At 46.5% G+C, this 24,949-nt stretch overlaps 1 protein-coding gene across 7 annotated transcripts in view; it reads left to right on the forward strand.

Moving 5' to 3' along the window:
- The window catches only part of LOC119966295 (tensin-3-like), a 533,488-nt gene that overhangs the window by 418,222 nt on the left and 90,317 nt on the right, over nucleotides 1-24,949 (forward strand). For all 7 annotated transcript variants that reach the window (XM_038797763.1, XM_038797764.1, XM_038797766.1 and 4 more), the window contains one exon: nucleotides 7,553-8,815. In XM_038797763.1, coding sequence (XP_038653691.1) covers nucleotides 7,553-8,815 — 1,263 coding nt within the window. The remainder of the gene's footprint in view (nucleotides 1-7,552; nucleotides 8,816-24,949) is intronic.

Here is a 24,949-nt window from a genome sequence, read left to right on the forward strand (position 1 = left end):
ATGTCCATATTCACTCTTACCAATTTTTACAGATGCACTATAGAAAGCATCCTATGTGGCTGCATCATAGCCTGGTATTGGCCCAAGACTGTAAGAAACTTTAGAGAGTCGTGAACACAGCCCAGTCCATCACATGAATCCGCCTCCCATCCGTTGACTCAATCTACACCTCCCGCTGGTGTAGATTGGGAAAGCGGGCAACATAATCAAAGACCCCTCCCACCCGGGTTATTCTCTCTTCCAATCTCTTCCATCGGGCAGAAAATACAAAAGCCTGAGAACATGCACCAACAGATTCAAAAACAGCTTCTTCCCCATTGTTACCAGACTCCTGAATCTTCTTCTTATGGACTGAACTGAACTCTTGACACATCTTCTCTAATGTTGTAGCACTCCATATGCTGCACCCTATGTCTATGTATTTATCATTTTCCTATATTTTTCTTGTATGGAATGATCTGCCTGGACAGTACGCAGAACAATACTTTTCACTGTACCTCTACACGTGACAATAAATCTAAATCTAGTGTGTGGTAGAATTGGTCAATTGTTCTATTTATCTGTTTATGGAAGGGTGCTTTTCTGATTGGGGGGCTGTGACTCGTGGTGTTCCGCAGGGATCAGTGCTGGGACCTTTGCTGTTCATAGTAAATATAAATGATTTGGAGGAAAATGTAACTGGTCTGATTAGTAAGTTTGCAGACGACAGAAAGGTTGGTGGAATTGAGGATAGCGATGATGACTGTCAGAGGATGCAGCAGGATTTAGATCGTTTGGTGATTTGGGCAGAGAGATGGCAGATAGAGTTTAATCAGGAAAAATGTGAGGTAATGCATTTTGGAAGGTCTAATGCAGGTAGGGAATATACAGTGAATGGTAGAACCCACAAGAGTATTGACAGTCAGAGAGATCTAGGTGTACAGGTCCACAGGTCACTGAAAGTGGCAACACAGGTGGAGAACGTAGTGAAGAGGGTTTATGGCATGCTTGCCTTTATTGGCCGGGGCATTGAGTATAAAAATTGGCAAGTCATGTTGCAGCTTTATAGAACCTTAGTTAGGCCACATTTGGAGTATAGTATTCAATTCTGGTCACCACACTACCAGAAGGATGTGGAGGCTTTGGAGAGGTTGCAGAAGAGATTTACAAGGATGTTGCCTAGTATGGAGGGCATTAGCCATGAAGAGAGGTTGAATAAACTCCATTTGTTCTCACTGGAACAACGGAGGTTGAGGGGAGACCTGATAGAGGTCTACAACATTATGAGGGGCATAGACAGAGTGGATAGTCAGAGACTTTTTCCCAGGGTAGAGGGGTCAATTACTAGGGAGCATAGGTTAACGGTGCGAGGGGAAAGGTTTAGAGGAGATGTACGAGGCAAGTTCTTTACACAGAGGGTAGTGGGTGCCTGGAACTCGCTGCCGGAGGAGGTGTTGGAAACAGGGACGAGAGATGTTTAAGGGCTGTCTTGACAAATACATGAATAGGATGGGAATAGAGGGATACGGACCCGGAAGTGTCGAAGATTTTAGTTTAGACAGGCAGCATGGTCGGCACAGGCTTGGAGGGCTGAAGGGCTTGTTCCAGTGCTGTAGTTTTCTTTGTTCTTTGTTTTTTTTTTATCTCAAATGAGGTTTTTGCGTGTAAGACTAAGCTAGTCTTCATGGGCAGTCCCTCAGAGTCGAGGATGACTTGCTCCCACTCTGGGGAAGTGGGTTCTGTGGTGACTGAATAGTCCAATCTTGGATCTCCATACTCTGTCTGAGGTTTAGCAGGTGGTGTTTGATGAGGTGGGTGTGTGGGACGCGCTGGATTCTGTGCTCTCTTTCCGCTGTTTACACTTGGCCTCTGCGTGTTCCACCCTGTGACGTTTGAGGTGATTGACATCTTTGCAGATGCTTTTTCTCCAGTTTGTGCATTCTAAGGCAAGCGATTCCCAGGTGTCAATGGGGATGTTGCATTTACTTACCAATGCTTTCAGAGTGCCCTTGTAGCATTTCCTCTGTCCTCCTCGTGATTGCTTGCCATTGCGGAGCTCGGAGTAGAACACTTGTTTTGGGAGCCTTATGTTGGCCATGCAGACAATGTGGCCTGCCCATTGCAGTTAGTTGAACGTTACCAGTGCCTCGATACTGGGGATATTGGCCTGGGAGAGGATGCTCACATTGGTATGCCTATCCTGTCAGTGGATTTGCAGGATTTTTTGAAGGCAGTGTTGGTGATATATCTCCAGGGATTTGTGATGTCTGCTGTACGTTGTTCATGTTTCTGATGCATACAGGAGGCCGGGGACTATGGCTTCTCTATAGACCATGAGTTTGTGCTGGATTTAAGGTCTCGGTCCTCAAACACTCTGTTCCTCAGGCGTCCGGAGACTGCACTAGCGCATTGGAGTTAATGCTGGCTTTTATTGAGATGTCTGCTCATGCCCAGAGGATGCTCCTGAGGTGTGGGAAATAAGCCGCATTGTCCAGGGGCTCAGCGTGGATCTTGATGGTCAGGGGGTAGTTTTGTGCGGCAGGAGCAACTTGGTAGAGAACCTTTGCTTTCCGGCTGTTTAGCCTGAGGCCCATTGTCTCATATGCCTTGTTGAATGAGTAGACAATGGTTTGTAGCTCGGCGTCTGAGTGCACACACACACACACAAGTGTCGTCTGCATACTGCAGCTCGATGATAAGAGGTTGGGTGAGAAAAATACCAAAAAGATAGATCTTTGATGGGCTGGAGGACAGGAGAGATCAAATGACATCAAGATTGATGGTACAAGGCCAAAGGGAGTCATTTGTTACCCTTGTCAGCTTCCTCCATAATAACATCAGTCTTTGCCCCTTCCTAAAGCCACCTGTTACTGAAACCTCCAGAATCTCCCTCTCTGGTTTGAGCCATACCTGGCACAAAGAAAGATGTTTGTGGTGTTTGGAAGTTAATCATCTCAGTTCCAGGTCATCACTCCAGGAGTTCCTTAGGGTAGTGTCCTAGGCCCAACCATCTTCAGCTGCTTCATCAGTGTCCTTCCATCATCAGGTCAGAATTGGGAATGTCTGCTGATGACTGCACAATGTTAGCACCATTCGCGACTTCTCAGACACTGATGCAGCCCATGTTCAAATGCAGAAAGACCTGGACAATACCCAGGCTGAAATTAACAAGTTGCAAATAACATTTGCGCCACGCAAGTGCCAGGCAATGACCATCTTCAACAAGAGAGAATCTACCATTGCTCCATTATATTCAGTGTAATTACTGTCGCTGAATCCCCACGTTCAACATCCTTGGGGTTACCATTGACATGAAACTGAGCTCCCAGTGGTCGTGAAGGCCTCTGCAGCCCTGAACTTCTACACCTCAGGACCATTCCAGGGCTTGAGCGAGGACTTGTTCAGCATCTCACAAGCTACAGCTCACATCCTTGAAATCATGGATTCCCTGTTTGCCAGGGCCTGCTCAGGTTTCCATAGTGGTGTTTGGTTACGGTGTTTAGTTGAGTTGCACTACCTAACCACTGAGTTAGATCATGTACTAAACTGTGGAATGTTTCCAGAGTAAGCATGGAGGTTAAGTTATGCATATCTGGCCTATGTTTGAGGGTCAGAGTCTTTAGCAGAGGGCAGAAAGGAGCCCAGCAAAAATTTACGCTTCTGAACAATTTCCAAGCATGTGTGCGCAAGAGAGCTTCCATGAAGTCCTGAAGCACATCTCCCAACTTGCATCCCATCTCTAACTATCCGGAGACTGGAAGATTTGGGCCATTACTGAGATCCGCTTCTGCTATTTTAGTGGAGGCACTCCCCATTTTCTTTTAATGGTGGAGTGGACATGGAGAAAATGTTTCAATAGTAGAGAAACTAGAACCCGAGGGCACAGCCTCAGACTGAAGGGACGATCGTTTAAAGCTGAGATGAGGAGGATTTTTTTTAGCTCCAAGGTGGTGAATCTGTGAAACTCGTTGCCGCAGAAGGCTGTGGAGGCCAAGTCAGAGTGTCTTTACAAAGAGAAAGAGAGGCTCTTGATTAATAAGGGGATCAGGGGTTATGGGGAGAAGGCAGGAGAATGCAGATGAGAAACATGATCAATTGGCGGAGCAGACTTGATAGACCAAAGGGCTTAATTCTGCTCCGATATCTTATGGTCTTATGATTTACTACAAGTAGGCATCAATGAAGTTGCTGTGAAAAGCCCCAAGTCGCCACATTCCGGCGCCTGTCATAAAATAATGGAGATTGGGAATGCACATGACCACATTCAGCATTCCCCCCTTTTAATCTGTGCATAATGTTAGGGTTATTATCCTTATTATGTCCAACCTGCCTGTTCAAGGCTCTTGAAAATTCTAACTAAACAGCTGGACTGAGTTAACAAAATGAATGCCTTCAACACAGTTACCAAATTATATGTAGTATGATTTCAATCAGTAAGTTCATTCCATTGGTGTTTGCAGCTTGAACACACACATGAAATCCCGCCCCCTTGTTTACATTTTCCATTGCCATATTTGGCCAGTGTAAAATCTCATGCATATCTTATAAGAGCAGTCACCTTCAGTGGGAGGAAACGCACACACAGTGTAATGAAAAATAAGGGCTCCATTTCAATGCTGGTGTTGCACCATAAGCCTGGAAGACAGTGATTGTTCCTGAAACTGCAGTCTTTAGAGGAACTTTGAATACGTGCAGTAATGAAACACAGTGAGAGAGGTAAAGTGCTTGTATTAACATACGTAATGACGATTAAAGCTTGTGTGTTTGGGGGTAGGGAAGTTAAAGAATGAGAATAGGACAAGGCAAAGTTTTTTTTTAAAAACACTTTCTTGCGAAAAGGAATGTAGTACTGAACAAGCCCAGAGTTGCCTCACTGTGCAATGGGTCTTCAAAACGTTTGGTTTAGCTGCTTTTTTCTGAACTGCACACCAACTTACCGGATCGTTTTTTTATTCTTGCTGTGAGTTTTGTGCTGATTGCGAGTCGGGATAGCATGTGGTCGAAGCCCAGATGTGTTTACCTAGCTGGAATCAATGTGCCCCTATTTTTTACTGGTGTTGAATGAGTGTCAGAAGGATAGCTGTAGGATGTGTTATCAGCTTGAAATACCTTTATCTAGTTTACTTCTACGTGGGTTTTGTGGCAGGACATCCAAGACAGTAAAGGATTAAAGAAAATGGGAGCACTGTATAACAGGAACAGAACAGATGTTTAATTTTTCATAATATGTTTCAGTCTAATGTTTTTATGATGTTGAGTTCAATTTTTCTAATTGAATCTGATGGACATGTTCTGGTTTTCAAAACATGGAGATTTTTGAACTTGGTTAATGTGTAATTTCATTATATGCATGCAGAATTGTGAAAATGCACATTTGGAGAGAATTGATTTGTCTCTGTGTTTATCCTTAAGAGTGTTTGAATGTGTACGGCAGTATTTTCCAAACTGTGAATACTACCTGAATATCACCTGTAAGCATAAAAGACAATAAAATTGTTCCAAAAGTTCTGTGTTATTTGCCAATGTGGAATGAAAGCTTTTGGCTCCCAAGTGAGGGAGTGCTGTGCGATGAAATGAGACAAATTGAAGAATGTTGTATCACTATAAAGCTTATCACTGCTGCATTGAAGAAAATGTGCCATATTCCCGAGATGGAAAACCAATTTCCACAGGATTGTGTTAATTGTTATGAACTCAGGAGCAGGTGAAAATTATTTGTATGCGGCTAAATAATTACAGTATTTGTAAATGAAATACGTTTATTAACTGCGGAATAATGCCATCTAGGGGACAGGTAGCAGGTGATGTTTGCAATCCACACTATCCTCACAGCCCTTGGTGCTTAATATCTTGCATTGCGTGGCAATAGTGAATAGGAAACTATGTTCTTAAAGAAATAAGCTTTGATTTTTCTTCTTGCAGTTTATGATAGACTAACTCTATTTCGATTGCGTTTCTTTACTTCAATTTTCTCCCTGTTTATTGGTTCTAATACATGTTGTGCAGTTTGCAGGCAGCCCTTAAAGACTCCACTCAAGTGATTATTCTTGCAGAAGCTTGGATATTGAATGTCAGCAGACTTTGTGGAGGATATCACAGTTGAATCTAGTCATCAACATATTTCTAACGCGTAGCAGGGATCAGACCTTGCATCTTGCCTGTGTATTGTTCTTTAAGTACCAAGTACTCACAATGTAGCCAAGAACAGGGAACATCTCATCCTACTACATTCACAGCTAAAGAATATATTGAGATTACGAGTCAAACCACAAAGGCATAAGTCATTGGAACATGTGCCCTTCTGGCTTTATCAGAGTGAGCTGAATTATAGTGATAGAGCTTTACAGCACAGTCAGAGGCCCTTCGACCCATTCATCCACACCATCCATCAAGCATCGAACTATTCTAATCCTATTTTCCAGCACTTGGCCCATAGCCTTGTATGCAGTGGCATTTTAAGTGCTCATCTAAATACTTCTTAGATATTGTGAGGGTTCCCACCTCCTCCACCCTTTCAGGCAGTGAGTTCCAGATTCCACCCTCTGGGCAAAAAAGCTTTCCCTCACATCTCCTCTACACCTCCTGCCCATTACTGTAAATCTGTTAGCAGATATGTAGTGCATAAATATTACAGATTGTCTGGAATTATAAAGGACTACCTGATGCAGGTAAAGAAATAGAAACTAAAATGCCATTTGGTTATTTGGAAATATTGAGATCTCTCATTAGATCAGGAAAATGCTGTACTCTTTGTGCAATGCCATAACGTAACACAATAATAATGCCCTCCAGCAAAAGTATGTACTGTCATTTTGTCTGTTGTAATTCCTTAACGATGATGCCTTGAGGGCAAGAAAAAAATTAGTTTCTTGTCACTTTGATTGCATCTTTATACAAGATTTCAAAGAGCCAGCAGTAAAACCTGATCACTATCTATAGTCATAAGGTTGACTGAATAACTCACTACTAACAAGGAAGTCCCAAATAAATTATGGTTAGTTACACTAGTGAAGGTATTTGTTGCAGTTTGTTGCTTACAGGACCTATTTGGTTCTAGGTACTTTTTACAAAGTGAATCCAACCTTTTCTATTGATGAATACCACCTGGAAGGTGCTGAGTGGAAAATTTCTAATGATAAAACAAGTTTCAACTTATATTTTGATAAGGAATGCTAGTTTAAAATGTGAAACTCACTCCTCGTAAAAATATTTTTAGTATGAAACAAATTGAAGGTTGTAGCTCTGAGTAATGCCCCAAGCTTGTGTACTTAACCTCACAAAAGGAACCTTCGACATATGTGTCTTTCTTTTGTATAGTGGCCCTGTTGAGTACTTAGAGTTGGTTAGTGAACATTATTGATAGATGTAAAATAAGACTGGGAACTAAAGAAAATATTCTTGATAACACAATCTTTGTACAGCATTAAAAATTAAAGTGTATATTTGCTTCCACTGAGGTTAAGCTAATGTTGGAGCAAAAATTCAAAGCTATTTCTAGTATCTTTGATAACTGGTGGTTTACTGGATTTACGTTTGGTTAATAAGTCTCTTTTTTTCATCTTTCTTATCACAGTGCCACACACGCAAGGACCGATTGATGGAAGTCTGTATGCCAAGGTACGAAAGAAAAGTTCCTCTGAGGGCAACATTCCTATTGGTGGTGCTCACCCTACTACAGGACCTGACCAAATTGACCATACTCTGTCAGTCAGCAGTGACTCTGGAAACTCCACAGCCTCCATAAGAACAGACCGGACAGAGGAGCACTTGCCACCCGGTGTTAAGCGAGGCCTAAGCCTGCAAGAGAAAGCGGAGTTGGACAGGCTTTTAAGTGGATTTGGGCTGGAGAATTCTGTACAGCTGAAGGATATGACTGAGACCAGAGTAAAATACAGTGGAGTACGTCACATTGTACCAGTGCAGGTTCATGTGAATGGTGACCTGAAAGCAAAGGACAGGGAGACTGATATTTTAGATGATGAAATGCCAAATCATGATCTGCATAGTGTGGACAGCATCGGGACGCTTTCCTCTTCAGAAGGCCAACCATCAAATAATCTGGGAAACTTCAGTTTTCACAAGAGCAGTCAGAATTCGTTGCTCTCAGATGGTTTTGGAAGCAACACCGGAGATGATTTGCATAATGCTGTTGCACCTGACCTTGGAATAGGCACAGAAACCGTGTATGACAGAACATTTGTTGGAGTTACTGAGGGGAAGAACACCTTTCAACGACCGAGAAACCCTTCATTGTCAGCACAGCCACAGGTTTATGACCAGAGCAATTATTCAACTCAAACCTGGGTGCGGCAACAGCAAATGGTTGCTGCTCAACAATACACCTATCCAGCAGAAAATGACTTGAGGTTTGCAGTGGTGGGAACTGGAGAAGATCAGAGCAGAACACAAGCAGTGCCCAAGCTTCCTGATACCCCCGCAAGAGGGTCAAGCAGTAGGGATGCTGTGCAGAGGGGGCTTAATACGTTATCAGGAGACCATAAATTACCAGACCACCAAACCCCGGAAGCCTTGTTTGAACATGAAAATCAAGGTCTGAAACCTTCTGAGGTTGATCAGGCTGCTGAAAATACAGGCTTGGGAGACAAAAAGCAAGATTTGTCTATTTCCCCAACTTTGGACATTGATCAGTCAATTGAGCAGCTTAATAAGTTGATAATGGACCTAGATCCTACATTTGTCCCAATTCCAACTCGTGTTAATTCTGTAAATAAAGGCGCTCTCCTCGTGAAAGATGTCAACCTGCAAGGAAGCACCAGTGTGAACCCGGGGGCCCAAGAACAAACTGAAAGGGTTTCTGGAAATGACTGCCAACAAGGTAAATTAACTGTGTAGTCACATGATAAGGTATCTAGAAGCATCAAACCTGTTGCAGAATACCGAGTTGCTCCTCAGTAAGCTTATAGAACATAGAACAGTACAGCACAGTACAGGCCCTTCGGCCCTCAATGTTGTGCCGAGCCATGATCACCCTACTCAAACCCACGTATCCACCCTATACCCGTAACCCAACAACCCCCCTCTTAACCTTACTTTTATTAGGACACTACGGGCAATTTAGCATGGCCAATCCACCTAACCCGCACATCTTTGGACTGTGGGAGGAAACCGGAGCACCCGGAGGAAACCCACGCACACAGGGGGAGGACGTGCAGACTCCACACAGACAGTGTACCCAGCCGGGAATCGAACCTGGGACCCTGGAGCTGTGAAGCATTTATGCTAACCACCATGCTACCCTGCATGTAAAAATTCCTCGGGTCACGATATGTAGTGATATTTTAAATGCATTAGGAATGCTACGTGTTTGGTGTCTCAAAAAACATTATCAAGACATACTGAAGAGAATATGTCTCTTGAATGCACTTACAATATCCCTACACATATGATTAATTTTGAGAGTTTGTTGTCCAGCATGGAGGCTTTATCCCTAGAAGTGGAGCAGCATGGCAGTACAGTGGTTAGCACTGCTGCCTCGCAGTTCCAGGGTCCCGGGTTGAATTCCAGCCTCGGGCGACTCTGTTTGGAGTTTGCATTATCTCCCCGTGTCTGCGTGGGTTTCCGCCGGGTGTTCCGGTTTCCTCCCACAGTCCAAAGATGTGCGGGTTAGGTGGATTGGCCATGCTAAATTGCCCCTTCGTGTCAAAAAGGTTAGGTGGGGTAATTTTGTGATGGGGATGGGGGGGTGAAGGCGTGGCTTTAGGCACGGGCAGGTGCAGACTCGATGGGCCGAATGGCCTCCTGCACTGTAAATTCTATGATTCTATGAAGTGGATATTGTGAATTCAGGTGTATGCATCACTGTCCATTAAGGTTATTGCTGTGGTATTCAGAGGACTACTTAACTTTTGTGGCTAACCCAACCCTCTTCCCTTAATTTTCTGCACTTCCTATACTTGTTGAATTACCGAACGTCTGTAAGGCTAGAATTCCATAAGCGCCAAACGGCAGTTTGTTTGACTATGAGTGGTTTTACAATTGAGCATAACATCTCTTGCATCTTCCAGTGGAGGCCACAGCTGTTGTTTTGCCTTATTCATAACCCAGGGCATGTTGGTTATTTCTTTGAATGTTCAGTGCTATTTTTGATGAAAAGGTGCCGTGGAAGTTAAGACGCTATAAAGCCATATGAAACAAAGTTGAAACACCTTTAGAGCAGAGCTTAATCCTTTTTTATAAAAGCTCCATTGATAGATTAGTTACCGGTCTGTGCTGTCCACTGTCGAACTAAGCACTAGGTTTGATAGCTCTTCTCTTCCATTAGTTCAATTCACCCCACGTGGTACCAAGAAATGGCTGAAGGCACTGGATACTGCAAAGGCGAGGCACCCTGACAATATTTCAGCAATAGTACTGAACACTTGCTCCAGAACTTGCCGCAACCCCAGAAAAGCTGTTACAATACAGCTACAACACTTGCATCTACCCCGCAATGTGGAAAGCTGCCCAGGGATGTCCTGCACCATGTGTGTACCTACACACATGTGTACCTACACCACGTGGACTGCAGTGGTTCAAGAACACAGCTCACCACCTTCTCAAGGGCAATTTTAGGTGGATAACAAATGTTGCCCTAGCCAGCGAAGCCCGTAACCCGTAAAAATGAATTCTTTAAAATTGATCTTTGCCAAGTGATGGTAAAATATATTAGTTAATGTCTTGTAATCATTTTTTTTTTTTAAATTTTAAATCTTTTTTTAATATTTAGAGTACCCAATTCATTTTTTCCAATTAAGGGACAATTTAGCGCGGTCAATCCACCTACCCTGCACAGTTTTGGGTTGTGGGGGCAAAACCTACGCAGACACGGGGAGAATATGCAAACTCCACACGGACAGTGACCCAGAGCTGGGATCGAACCTGGGACCTCGGCGCCGTGAGGCAGCAATGCTAACCCACTGCGCCACCGTGCTGCCCTAATGCCTTGTAATCATGAGGTAGAGAGCAGTGAACATATTCCAGAGTTCCTGCATTTGGTTATTATCCAAAAACCCAACTGGATAACTACACTTTGCACTCCGAGGAAGCTAGCATTTGGCTCACCTGTAATGCTCTGTAATATATGTATGAAAGAGAGCTATCTGGGTACGGCACTGCTGCCAACATATAGAGCACAGCCCGAGTTAGTGTCATTAAGGGAGATGGAGTGGAAGTTGGGAGTATTATGATTACGGGTGCAACCAAACAGCGATGCTGCACCTGAAAAGCAGCGTGCCGTGGCACAACATGGGCGAGAGAAGCCGGGAGACCCTGCAGCCGGGATCTACCCTGCTTGCAACGCTTCACGAGATCTAACACGACCTCGCAAGACGTTGCAATGTTAATCTCGCCCATTGTGGGCGCAATTACTATTTGGCAAATATGCAAATTAGAGTGTGACAGCTAGCTTCACTCTAATATGCAGCTTCCAGAGGCAGCCAAAGCATTGGGATCTATCTCCTTCACCTCGGACACCTCAGGCGAGCGCCGCTCAGTACTGGTCTCTACAAATGGGAACCAGAGAAACGACACTCATGGGGGTCTCCCAAGGGATCGGAGAACCCAGGTGCATGCCCTTTGGGCAGGATGGTAACCTGGCATTGTGGTCCTACCAGGACACCCTGGCAGTGCCACCTGGGTGCCAGCTGGCACTGCAGGGATACCAGGTTGGCACTGCCAAGGTGCCACACTGGCATTTTTCACGTGGTGGCGATCAGGCCGGGGGTGCCCTGTGTGGGTGTTTTGGGGAGATCTGGGGGGACCCGGCGACCCGCCTGTAGTGAGTTGCAGCTGTGGCGGGGGGGGGGGGGGGGGTAGGGAGTCGCATCAGGTGCTCCAGAGACCACAATGGGACAGCACGGTAGCACAAGTTATTAGCACTGTGGCTTCACAGCGCCAGGGTCCCAGGTTCGATTCCCTGTTGGGTCACTATCTGTGCGGAGTCTACACGTTCTCCCTGTGTGTGCGTGGGTTTCCTCAGGGTTCTCCGGTTTCCTCCCACAGTCCAAAGACGTGCAGGTTAGGTGGCTTGGCCATGCTAAATTTCCCCTATGTGTCCAGAGGTTAGGTGGAGTTACAGTGATAGGGTGGGGATTGGATCCGTGTTGGGTGGTCCAAACTGTCAGTGCGGACTCAATGGGCTCCTTCTGCACTGTAGGGATTCTATGATTCTGTGACTCTGCATAGACAGCGACCCACACCGGGTATCGAACCCGGGTCCTGCCGCTGTGAAGCAAAAGTGCTAACCACCTTGTTTAGTCTCCATAAGAATTATACCCTGTATGGTAGCTCTTGAATTAACTGAAATGGCGTGATTATCTGGCCTCGTTGTGCTCTTGTTCAAGCGAAACGAGGCCGATGAATAGTAGGAGAGGCCGAAAGCGAGAACTGCGCCAGTTTGTGATGCCACTGACCGCCTCACGTAGGAGAAATCAGGATCTCGCCGTAGTGTGGAAAGAAGCCAACTATCATCAATTTAAGCTTTGTTTCCATACATTTAACAGGAGCCACCCCATATCCAATGGCCTCCCATCATTCATCGGCCTCACCAGCAAGTGCTCACGCTGGCGCCAATTAGTACTCCTGTTGAAAAACGTGAACATTCAGGAGGGGCTTCTATGGGGAGCTGAGGAGGTGAATAGCCATCTTTGCTCACAGACAAAGAACCCGGGGGCGCTGGGCTTGCCGCCCAGTGCTCGGTGGGGGTTGGAGACCCTCGGTTAGCTGGGGAGGGACACAGTCTGGAGGGATGGGCCGCAAGCGGAAGGGGTCTTGGGAGGGTGGGGGCACTGGGGGGCAACTGCTAATGGCACCAGCATGCCAACCCCTGGATCGAGTGTACCTGTTCCGGGAGCAACCCCAGCCCCTGTCTGTCTGCTCCAACCCACAACCCCCACCAACTGCCGAGGCCTCTGGTCGTGCTACTGAAGGCTATAGCTGATAGGGAATTGGTAACCGTGCTTAAGTGAGCACTTCACACAACCCAAGTGGATCCCCGTGGGTGAGCGGGCCATGTAGCATGTGGTAGCTGTTGCCCAGCATCCCAATCACACCTTGATGCATAGACACTGTGCTTGAAGGCTGCGGGAGGCAACACCACACACGCAGCAGCCAACATTCGAACACCCAGGGGATGGGGCACAGCTCCGGGGACATGTCCATGGCCAGAGGATGTGTGAGTGATGGGGGGGATGCTGGGAAAGATGGGCCAACGGTTCATAGGTCGGACTGCATTGCAGATGAAAGTGACAGAGATGTCATACTGCTTCTGGTTAAGAGTGTTAATTGTGTTTTACAATTCCCCACTCTCACGATGGTGCCTTCTCAGTGATCCTCCATGTGCTTTACCTTCGTAGCTCTACCACTACTTCTAGGTGTATCCCCAGGATGCACATCTGAGGTTGAGGTGCTTACCAGCTGCTTATCTCCTCCCGTGGCCTTTGATACCCCTGGCAGGTGTCCTGTGGGGCCGGAGGACCAAGCCGTATTTGGCGGCACATGCACATCCGTGCCCCATGTGCTGGCTGCGGGACGCGGCCTCATCAGAGAGGTGGAACCAGCGAGAGCTGGTGGCCCCGTCACCACTCCATGCGACAGGTCCGGCCTTTCACCCACCGCTCCCTCCTCTCGCTTGGTGCCCATAGGGCTGCGGAGCTCAGCTTGGGACGGAGAGGCAACTGGTTTGAGCCCTGGTTGCCTCAGCATCATCTGGCTCTGCCAGCCCTGGCAGCTCCCCGATGCCAGCACCATTGTGTCGACGACCTCGGTGATGCTTCTCTGTGACTGGGTCATGCTCTGCAGTGACTCGGCAATTCGCACCTATGACTAGAACAAGCTCCGCAGCACCTCGACCATTCCCATCTGAGAGCTGGACATGTCCCGCAGAACCTCATCAAGGTCAGCCTGATACCAGATCACATTCCCCAGCGAGTCGGACATTCTACTGAGACCCTCTGCCATGGTTGTCACTGACTGCGCGATGCCTTGGACATCTTCACAAATGGTGTTGACATTGTACACCAGACCCTCCACTGCGGTTGCTGCTCTAGCAGCGTTGGCATCGGTGCCATGCATTGCCAGCAACATCTCCTGTGCCTGCAGCCTCCGGGACTCCTCCAATGGGCTATCAATCTGCTGGAGTGTCGCTGATATCTCCCTCTGAATGTCCTGATCGCTCCCTATCGTCTCCATCAGCTCCGAGATTACCTCTTCGTCAGCTCAGCATCTGACTGGGACCTCCACCCACTGTCTCGCCTGCAGGTTCCTGCCTCCACCTGATGTGCATCAGCTGCTGTGTGGTGCTCACCAATCTGTGCCCCAGAAGCCTGACCACTTAACATTTATCGCCAAGGTGGGTGTATCTACGCTGGTGGAGAGGGGGGATGACAGATGAGATGCCTCGATCTTGTCTTCCTCGGGCTCACCTCCAAGATGGTCTGGAAGGCTGGAGAGGGGCCACCTGGGATGGGCCCCGCCGTTGGCTGGAGGACCTGCGGGAGAATGGACATCCCTCAGTGGGAGGAATGGGTCAGTAAGGCAATAATAACTCGCACTTGACAGGTCCTCCGGGTGGAGCCCGTTGGTTCCTCTGCTCTGCGACCACCGTCAGCCTCCGCAGTCAGTGATTGCCCTGTCCTCGGCCACCCAAGTCACCTCCAGGGCCCGCTCTTCGAAGGAAGTGAGGATTCTTAAGTCTGGCACCCCACCACCAGTCTGGACCCTCTACTGACGATTACGGGCGAACATTTCCTGAGGCGACACAGCAGAGAGCATCGTTAGCCACATGCGTAGTTTACAGTGGTGAGAGGGGGGGGGATGTGAAGGAAAGGTTGGGGTGTGAAGGGAGGGTTTGGGGTTGCATGGAGGGTTGGGGGTGGATGCTTGCGTGGGGGCAGAAATGTCTCGGGGGAGGTGTCTACTCCTTCGTGCTGCCCCGTGTAGGTCGTTAAACTTTCTTCGGCACTGGAAGTCACCTCACCACAGGAGCACTGGCTCGCCTGTGGCTCATCTTCTGGGACCTTCAGGGGAACAGGACATCTCTGCTGGCCTTCACTGTGTCTAGGAGCTTCCCCAGGTCTGCATAACTGAATCTTGAGGCTGGTCTCCTCGGTGCCATTGTTGCAAGCTGACTGGAATTGGCTGAGTAAGTGCTGCTCGACCTTGTTAGCAGGGGCTGGCAAGCGCGGTGCTGGCGAATCAGCCTTCATTTGCGGCGAGAAGCCGGCCTCACTGGGCTGAACGCCGGGAATCATAGAATTTACAATGCAGAAGGGGGCCATTCAGCCCATCGTGTCTGCACCGGCCCTTGGAAAGAGCACCCTATCTCAGCCCACACCTCCACCCCATCCCAGTAACCTCGCCCAACCTTTTTGGACACTAAGGGCAATTTATCATGGCCAATCCACCTAACCTGCACATCTTTAGACTGTGGGAGGAAACTGGAGCAATGCTGTGAAGCAACTGTGCGCCCCCCCCCCCCCCCCCCCCCCCCCCCCCCACCTCGGTAGTTCCCGCTCATTACCATACTTAGAAATCTTTTCGGAGAAGCATGTCCATAGTTGTTGAGGAAACGCACAATAATGTCCATAAATTGTCATTAAGACATTATCTTCAATATCGCAACTGGTTGGTTAACTGAATATTAGGTTGTAAAGTAGGAAGTTACCTGTGCTAAATGGCCTCTGTGCTTACAAATGGTTAATTAGTGGCAATGCTTCAGGAGACCCACCTGAAGGTGGCGGACCAGGTCCGCCTGAGGAAGGGGTGGGTGGGGCAGGTTTTCCACTCCGGGTTGGATGTGAAGAACCGGGGAGTGGCAATTCTGGTGGGGAAAAATGTGTCATTTGAGGCATCTGAGGTGGTGGCGGATAAGGGGGGTAGGTTTGTTATGGTAAGGGGCAGGCTACAGGGAGAGAAGGTGGTACTTGCTAGTGTGTATGCCCCAAATTGGGATGATGCGGGCTTCATGAGGTGTATGCTGGGACGTGTCCCGGATCTATAGGCGGGAGATCTGATTATGGGGGGAGACTTCAATACGGTGTTGGATCCTTCACTGGATCGGTCCAGTTCAAGGACGGGTAGGAGGCCGGCGGCGGCCAAGGTACTGAGGGGGTTTATGGACCAGATGGGAGGGGTGGACCCATGGAGGCTTGTGAGGCCGAGGGCACGGGAGTACTCTTTCTTCTCCCATGTACATAGGGTTTATTCTCGGAGAGACTTCTTCGTGGTGAGTAGGGGACTGATTCCGAGAGTGGAGGAGGCCGAATATTCGGCCATTGCAATCTCCGACCACGCTCCGCATTGGATGGAGTTGGAGATGGGGGAGGTGCGGGACCAGCGCCTGTTGTGGCGGTTGGACGTGGGGTTGTTGGCGGAGGAGGAGGTGTGCAGGAGGGTCCGGGCAAGTATTGAGGGGTACCTCGAGGTGAATGATACGGGGGAGGTCCGGGTGGGGATGGTCTGGGAAGCCTTGAAGGCAGTGATTCGTGGAGAGCTGATATCCATCCGGGCACACACGGAAAGGAGTGAGAGAGGTAGACTGGTGGGGAAGATGCTGGAGGTAGATAGGAGGTACGCGGAGGCACCAGAGGAGGGATTGTTGGGGGAGAGGCGCAGCCTACAGGCTAAATTTGATTTGCTGACCACTAGAAAGGCGGAGGCACAGTGGAGGAAGGCACAAGAGGCAGTGAATGAACATGATGAAAAGGCGAATAGGAAGCTGGCTCATCAGCTCCGCAAGCGGGATGCGGCTAGGGAAATTGCTGGAGTGAGAGATAAGAGTGGGAATGTGGTGCGGAAGGGGGTAGAGGTGAATGAGGTCTTCAAGGACTTTTACGGGGAACTGTACCGGTCGGAGCCAACGGTGGAGAGGAGGGGAATGGAGCGGTTTCTCGACGGGCTATCTTTCCCGAAGGTGCAGGAGGAGCAGGTGGAGGGGTTGGGGGCGCCGATTGAGCTGGAGGAGCTGGTTAAGGGGATCGGGCAGATGCAGTCAGGGAAGGCGCCGGGGCCGGATGGGTTCCCGGTGGAGTTTTATAAAACGTTTGTGGACCTAGTGGGCCCCTTGCTGGTGCGGACACTTAATGAAGCGTGGGAAGGGGGGACTTTGCCCCCGACGATGTCGCGGGCGCTGATTTCTTTAATCTTAAAGAGGGACAAGGACCCTCAGCAGTGTGGTTCATACAGGCCCATATCTCTCCTTAATGTGGATGCCAAGGTGCTGGCAAAGATCCTGGCCACCAGGATAGAGGACTGTGTGCCAGGGGTTGTACACGAGGACCAGACAGGTTTTGTTAAGGGAAGGCAGCTGAACACGAATGTGCGGAGGTTGTTGAATGTCATCATGATGCCGGCGATTGAGGGGGAGGCTGAGATAGTGGTGGCGCTGGATGCGGAGAAGGCCTTCGATAGAGTGGAGTGGGGTTACTTATGGGAGGTGTTGGGGAGGTTTGGATTTGGTGAAGGGTTTATTAGATGGGTGAGGCTGCTATATGAGGCCCCGATGGCGTGTGTGGCCACGAATGGGAGGATTTAGGAGTACTTCCGGCTTTACCGAGGGACCAGGCAGGGTTGCCCCCTGTCCGCCTTGTTGTTTGCATTGGCAATCAAGCCGTTGGCGATGGCGTTCAGGGATTCAGGGAGGTGGAGGGGTTTGGTGCGGGGTGGGGAGGAACATAGTGTGTCGTTGTATGCCAATGACCTGCTACTGTATGTGGCGGACCCGGTGGGAGGGATGCCGGCGGTGATGGAGCTGCTAGCTGAGTTGGGACCTTTTCATTAGTTTCATAAACTAAATCTAGGCAAGAGTGAGGTGTTTGTGGTGCACCCTGGCGACCAGGAGGAGGGAATTGGTAGGCTCCCGCTTAGGAGGGCTGGGGAGAGTTTTAGGTACCTGGGGGTGCAGGTGGCCAGGGACTGGGGGACTCTTCACAAGCATAATTTCACCAGGCCTGTGGATCAGATGGAGGAGGAGTTCAAGAGGTGGGACATGCTGCCATTGTCGTTGGCGGGGAGGGTGCAGTCCATCAAAATGACGGTGCTTCCGATGTTCTTGTTCCTCTTTCAGTGCCTGCCCATCTTCATCCCCAGGGCCTTCTTTAGGAGAGTGACTAGTAGTATTTTGAGCTTTTTGTGGGCACATGGGACTCCGAGAGTGAAGAGGGTTTTCCTGGAGCGAGGGAGGGATAGAGGCGGGCTGGCGCTGCCCAACCGTTTGGGGTACTATTGGGCGGCCAATGTGTCAATGGTGCATAAATGGGGGGGGGGGCGTGGAAAAGAATGGAGAAGGCGTCTTGTAGAGGTACGAGCTTGGGTACCCTGGTAACGGCGCCGTTGCCGCTCTCTCCTAAGAGGTATACCACGAGCCCGGTGGTGGCGGCGACCCTGAGAATCTGGGGACAGTGGAGACGGCACAGGGGGGAAACAGGGGGCTCGACGGAGGCTCCATTAGGTGGAAATCATCGGTTCTTCCCGGGGAACACTGATGGGGGATTTAGGGGGTGGCAAAGGGTGGGCATCAGTAAATTGAGGGACCTGTTTATTGGCGGGAAGTTTGCGGGCCTGGGGGAACTGGAAGATAAATTTGGGCTCCCCAAGGGAACATGTTCAGATACTTGCAGGTAAAGGCGTTTGCTAGGCGACAGGTGGAGGAATTTCCTTTGCTGCCCTCGCGGGGGGCGATGGACAGAGTGCTTTCGGGGGTGTGGGTCGGAGAGGGGAAGGTGTCTGACATTTATACGGTAATGCAGGAGGTGGAGGAGTCGTCAGTGGAGGAGCTGAAGGCTAAATGGGAGGGGGAACTAGGGGAGCAGATAGAGGATGGGACTTGGGCGGATGCCTTGGAGAGAGTCAACTCTTCCTCTTCCTGTGCGAGGCTTAGTCTCATCCAATTTAAGGTGCTGCATCGGGCCCATATGTCTGTGACTCGGATGAGTAGGTTCTTTGGGGGTGAGGACAGGTGCACCAGGTGTTCGGGGAGTCCAGAGAATCATGCTCACATGTTCTGGGCATGCCCGGCACTGGAAGAATTCTGGAAGGGGGTGGCGGGGACAGTGTCGAGGGTGGTTGGATCCAGGGTCAAACCAGGTTGGGGACTCGCGATTTTTGGAGTTGCGGCGGAGCCGGGAGTGCAGGAGGCGAAAGAGGCCGGTGTTCTGGCCTTTGCGTCCCTCGTAGCCTGGCGGAGGATCTTGATGCAGTGGAAAGATGCGAGGCCCCCAAGTGTGGAGACCTGGATCAGTGACATGGCGGGATTTATAAAATTGGAGAGGGTCAAATTTGCCCTGAGAGGATCAGTACAAGGGTTCTATAAACGGTGGCAGCCTTTTCAGGACTTTCTGGCTCAAAGATAGGTATCTTGGTCAATAGCAGCAGCAACCGGGGGGGGGGGGGGGGGGGTGTTCTTTATTGTTTCTATTTTTTTTTCTATGGTTATTTAACTTAATATTGTGTTAATTTAAGTTGTTGTTAATATGTTTTGCTGTTCATTGAGGATGGGCGAATGTTTATGACTGTTATCATTATTGTTATTGTTGGTATTTTATTGCAGTTCGTTGTTATATAAATATACGAAATTTTTAAATAAAAATTATTTTTAAAAAAACAAATGGTTAATTAGTTTGTCAAGAGTTACAAACTCTGCAAAGTGTGCAGAGAAAATTGTGGAGAATTACTCCATTTTTCCCAGACACAGTATGGTGCAACATTGTAAGATTGCCACTGACATAAGTTAAAGCAACAATCCTTCCTTTATCTGATAGACAAAATAGTCTTTCCCTGAAACCTCATCTGGGTACCACCTGTATTGTTCCAAGGTTGGTTGACAGTGTGGGTTGTGTTGCTTCTGTTCTCTTTTCCTGAGGTAACATGCTGTCCCACTGAAGGGGGTCATCTTGTGAAAAGGATCAATTTGTTTACATAACATTACAATCTGGAATTCAACTTGGTGTCCTGTTTTCTAGAGGAATGAGAAATGTTCAGCGTTTGGATATTTCAAAGCTCATTCTTGCTCCATCGTAAATGGAATTCTGATATCATTCCAATCTCATGCTGCTTTTAGGAGAGATTGATTGTAAAGACTCTGATTTAAACATGAGAAAAATCAGTGTCCGATTTTATTTGATATGTTATGGCTGCAAAAGTGGAAGCAGCATGCTGATGTGCAAGCTACGTGCTGTTGCTTATCCATATTGCCAGTATGGGACCACAGGTGCAGCTGCACAGGGTGAGTCACTTAGTTCCCGCTCAAATCTATTAACTTTTACAATTGTGTCACATTTTGTATTTCTAGCTGTGACATTGTGGTTGCAATTAGTCAGTAGTTTTGGCCCTTAAATGTTATGATCCAACAGTGTAATCGTGCCATTGATTCATGAGGACTGATATATATTTACTTCACAAACTTTGGAGTGAATGATTTACTGGTTTGTGTATTCAATGACACGAGAGTTTTGGAAATTGCTTTCGTTTATGGAAATGTAATCAGTGTTGGAAATCTGATACATGAAGCAATTGTAGTTTTGAGAAAGAAAATTCTTGGGATGTGGTATATGCTGGTGAGGCTAGCATTTATTACCCATCCTTAGTCCCCCTGAGAGGTGGGCTGCTTGAGTCACTGTCTCTGAAAGTTGTCCCACGTTGCTGTTAGGTAAGAAGTTGTCGGACTTTGTTGTGATAAAACTGCAATAAGTACTCTTAATTTTAAGTTAATGTAACTTAAATTTGCATGAAATTTGTGTAAAGCCTGAAAATGGCTCAAAAGGAGGCCAATAGGAATGCAGTTATCGTGAACTGCACAGTACCTGTAGGCTAGCAAATTAAAGATAAAATCTGGTGTTTAAAAAATGTAGTTTACATGTTTAGAATGTTGAACAGCTTAGGAATCCTTTCATTTGTGTTGGGTAAACAAGTGTAGTTTTAATGGATTTGTATTTGTCTCGGTAAACATTAGAAATAAGGAATAGTTTTAAGTGGGTTTAATTGAATGTTTCTGGAAAGGTAAAATCTAGTTTGATTCATGCTGGACATATGTGTTTGTATGTGTGGAGGTTGGTTTCAATTCCAATTCTGATTCTACAGTTCATAGAGAGGGTTACGGTTGAGGTGGATATATTGCAGTTGGAGGCAGGACACTTGGGGAGTGAATCTTTCTCAGCTTTGCCAGGAGAAGCTGGAGAGGCGATGGGAATTACAAAGATGCAGGCTTCCTGAGAAACGAGATACAATCTGGTTACCAAGGAATTGGGACAGAACGAATATCCAAGACGACTGAAGTTACGAGAACAGAGACCAAGGTATTGTTCAGAAGAATTCAAGGAAGATTAAGCAATATATTGAGTTCGGACAATTGTAGTAACCAGATTTAAAGTGGGACAGTAGATTTCAGATAGAACTCCGATGTCTGATGCCATTTTAATAAGAGTCTGGGAATCGAAAGTTAAAGCAATTGTGAACAGCTTGTGCAGTAGTCAAGACAAATCCTAAAGGCGTTGGTGTAAAATCGTGGACTCTTTGCTGTTAAAAGTGTCATTTGGAAACCTGGACTGGATTTCGGAATACAAACAACTAATTGAAAGCATTATTTTAACAAAGGTTTTAAAGCGTGTTTCTTTTTAAAGTGGAGTTTGGAAATTCTCACGTGACAATCCTCTGTAAGGGGCAGCTTCTGAGGAGAAATCCATGGGCATTCTTTTGAGGTTCGGAATGCAGAGTGCAGTTGACCACAGCGATTTTGTGTGTTTAAAGGGATGTTGTGTTCGTGAGACAATTACTTCCTAATCCGTGTTAATCTTAAAATATGTGTGTATTTGTTAAGATAAAGGGAGAATAAAGAAGTATTGTATAATAATCCAACTTTTCATATTTAGTAAATATTTTTTTTCTTGTTGTTTAAACTAATTGAAGGTCCTATAACTTCCTCCACATTTTCTCGATTATAAAAAAAAAGTAAATGTTACACTCATTTGAGCTAGGGTTCCATTCTGGGATCTTCCCATCCAGTTATAACATCAACTGGGATTGTGACACTTGCAACATGTTTTTCAGAACGGCACCTCAACCACTTTAAAAAAAATTTGTAAGATCACATTTTCATGAAATCTGGATAAATGGTTTTGCACAGTGGCTTATTTATGCAATCAAAGTGTAAGTCTGTGTGAGGAATCAATTGCCTTTACTCGTGTGGTCTTCGGAATGCTTAAAATTACATGTTTTAGGTGGATTCTCCTGGGTTAGATTATTTATTTTCAATAAATGCTACAGATGTAAATGAAAAGGGTTTTTAACGAAACCTACATACAGGCATCAATAAGTTGATGCATGTCTCTGGATGTGTGCAACAGGCTGTTCCATCCAAACTCAAATTACAACTTAACATTTCCCATGTTATTTTAGTTAGAAATTATGACACAATGATAAACTGTGAAGCAAAATGCTTGGGCATTTAACAGGCTTATGCTACTGTGCCCCAATCCAGCTGTGTACATATATACTGAATCCAAAGTCATGAATCCCCCTAAATCAATGCAATGTTTTCTACAAATGATGATTACTTATGTAAAAATGCAGCTGTAGCTTGAGAGGGACACCGGATGACGTTACAATAGATAAATATCACAAACAGTTAGCTGTTACCATCTTTAGCACAAGAATTCTTTGGAACAGGGAAAGGCCATTAAACCCAAACATTCCAAATCATTTTTAATCGACTACAATCTCGTCATATACCTCAAACATTAAAATTTTTTAAACTGTATCCCATTGTCTTTTAATTCCATTTAAGCTATCGCTATAAGAGCCTTCTCTGCTAATTTATTCCAAATCAAACACCTTTAGATTAAAAAATCGTCCTCGTGAATTTCCTTCTTGCTCTTAACTTTATAGGTACATGAATCAACCTGAAGGAACAAAAAATGCTGAGTACAAATACTTAATTTATATAGTTTGTTTGGGCTTGCTGATTTTTTTTCCTGCCATTTTTCACTCCTTTGTTGAAGCTGCTAACTCTTTGCTGGGCACAGATTCAGGATCCCTCCAGTAACTCATTCAACTGGTCAATAAGTCTGTGTAACCCCATGATGGGGAGTCCAGAACCAGGGTTTATAGTGAGGATATGGGGTAGATCATTTAGGATTGAGATGAGGAGAAATTTCTTCACCCAGAGAGTGGTGAGCCTGTGGAATTTGTTACCACAGGAAGTCTTTGAGGCCAAAACACTCGTGAGTTTTCAAAAAGCAATTAGATATAGCACGGGCTGAAAGGGATCGAAGGATATGGGGGAAAGGCAGGATCAGGTTATTGAGTTGGATGATCAGCCTGGATTGTAATGAATGGCAGAGCAGGCTCAAAGGACCGGATGACCTCTTCCTGCCCCTATTTTCTGTTTCTGTGTCTAAAAGTCTCAGCAGCCTATTTCAACATGGGAAGAATCATATTGACTTCCATTGCTGACGTCCTCACAACCTCATTTTGTACAGGTTGCGAGGTAACGATCAGGAGTGGAAATCCTGATCAGTACTTGTCTCCCTAACCCATTTTCTTTTTTGAAGTAATTTTCTTCTTTCCTTTGGTTACTGTGGCTGCAGTCAATTATCTCAGTTTAGACTGGGATTGAATTTGGCTGAACCATGTAGGTTGAAACCAGTTTGAAATGTTGCCGATTGAAAGTTGGAGATGGTAAAAAGAAAACTTCAGCTCTAAATTGTGACTTGAGCACATCAAAGGGCCAATTTCCAACTCTCCACCAATCATGAATATCAGGGACTTTTGGGCATGCTGCCTACAAGTTTCCAGTCACCTAATATTAATGGGTTGGAAACGTGGGCAGCATGCTATTTCCAGGTATGCCGAGCTGCAAGCTCTGGAAATGAACTACTCAAATTTCACCCACAAAGATCTGAATTAAGGAACAAGAAAGAACAGGCTGCAAAGCAATTTATAAAAAGAAATGTAATGTAAGGTTTTCCAGTCCTTCCTAAACCGTGGCACTCACAACTGGATGCAATATTCCAGCTGGGGCTGAACTATTGTCTCAGACAAGTTTACCATAACCTTCCTGCTCTTGTACAGTATGCCCCTATTAATGAAGTCTTGGATTCTGTATGCTTTATTAACAGCACTCTCAACCTGTCCTGACAGCCTCAATAACTTACGCATATATACACTCAGTCCCTCTTCCAGCATCCTGTTTTGAACTGTACCCTTTGTTTTATATCGTTGCTCCATGTTCTTCCGACCAAAGTCTATCACTATATATTTCCCGATATTGAAGATCATCTGCTACCAGCCCGCCCATTCCACCAACTTGTCTATGCCCTTTTGAAGTTCTATACTATCCTCCTCACAGTTTACAATGCTTCCAAGTTTTGTATCATCCACAAACTTTGAAATTGTGCCATGAATCCCAACACAGACAACTGGCACCTTTCTCAGCCAGAAAAAACATCCATTAACTACGACCTACCTTTAACTCAGCCAATTCCCTCTCCATGTTGCAAATGTCTCTTTTATTCATGAGCTATAACTTTGCTCACAAGTGTCTTGTGTGGCGCTGTATCAAATGCCTTTTTGAAGTCTGTGTACGCCACATCAATAATATTGCCTCATCAGCCCTCTCTGTTACCTCGTCAAAAAGACTCCACAAAGTGAGTAAATACAGTTTTCCCTTAAGTCCATGCTGGCTTTCCTTTATTAACCTGCATTTGACTATTAATTTTGACCTGGATTATTGTTTCTAGATGTTTACACACCATCAAAGGTAAAATAACTGAACTGTAGTTACTGGATTTACCCTTATAAGCCTTTTTAAACAACCTTATGTAATTATCCATTTCTCTGGCACCACACTGAGTCTAAGGAAGAATGGAAAATATGACCAGTGCCTCCATAATTTCCACTCTCACTTCCTTCATTATCCTTGATGCATCTCATGCGGTCTTGGTGCCTTATCAATTTTAAATGCAGATAAACTACCGAATAC

The sequence above is a fragment of the Scyliorhinus canicula genome, chromosome 5, assembly GCF_902713615.1.
Source record: "Scyliorhinus canicula chromosome 5, sScyCan1.1, whole genome shotgun sequence".
NCBI lineage: Eukaryota > Metazoa > Chordata > Chondrichthyes > Carcharhiniformes > Scyliorhinidae > Scyliorhinus > Scyliorhinus canicula.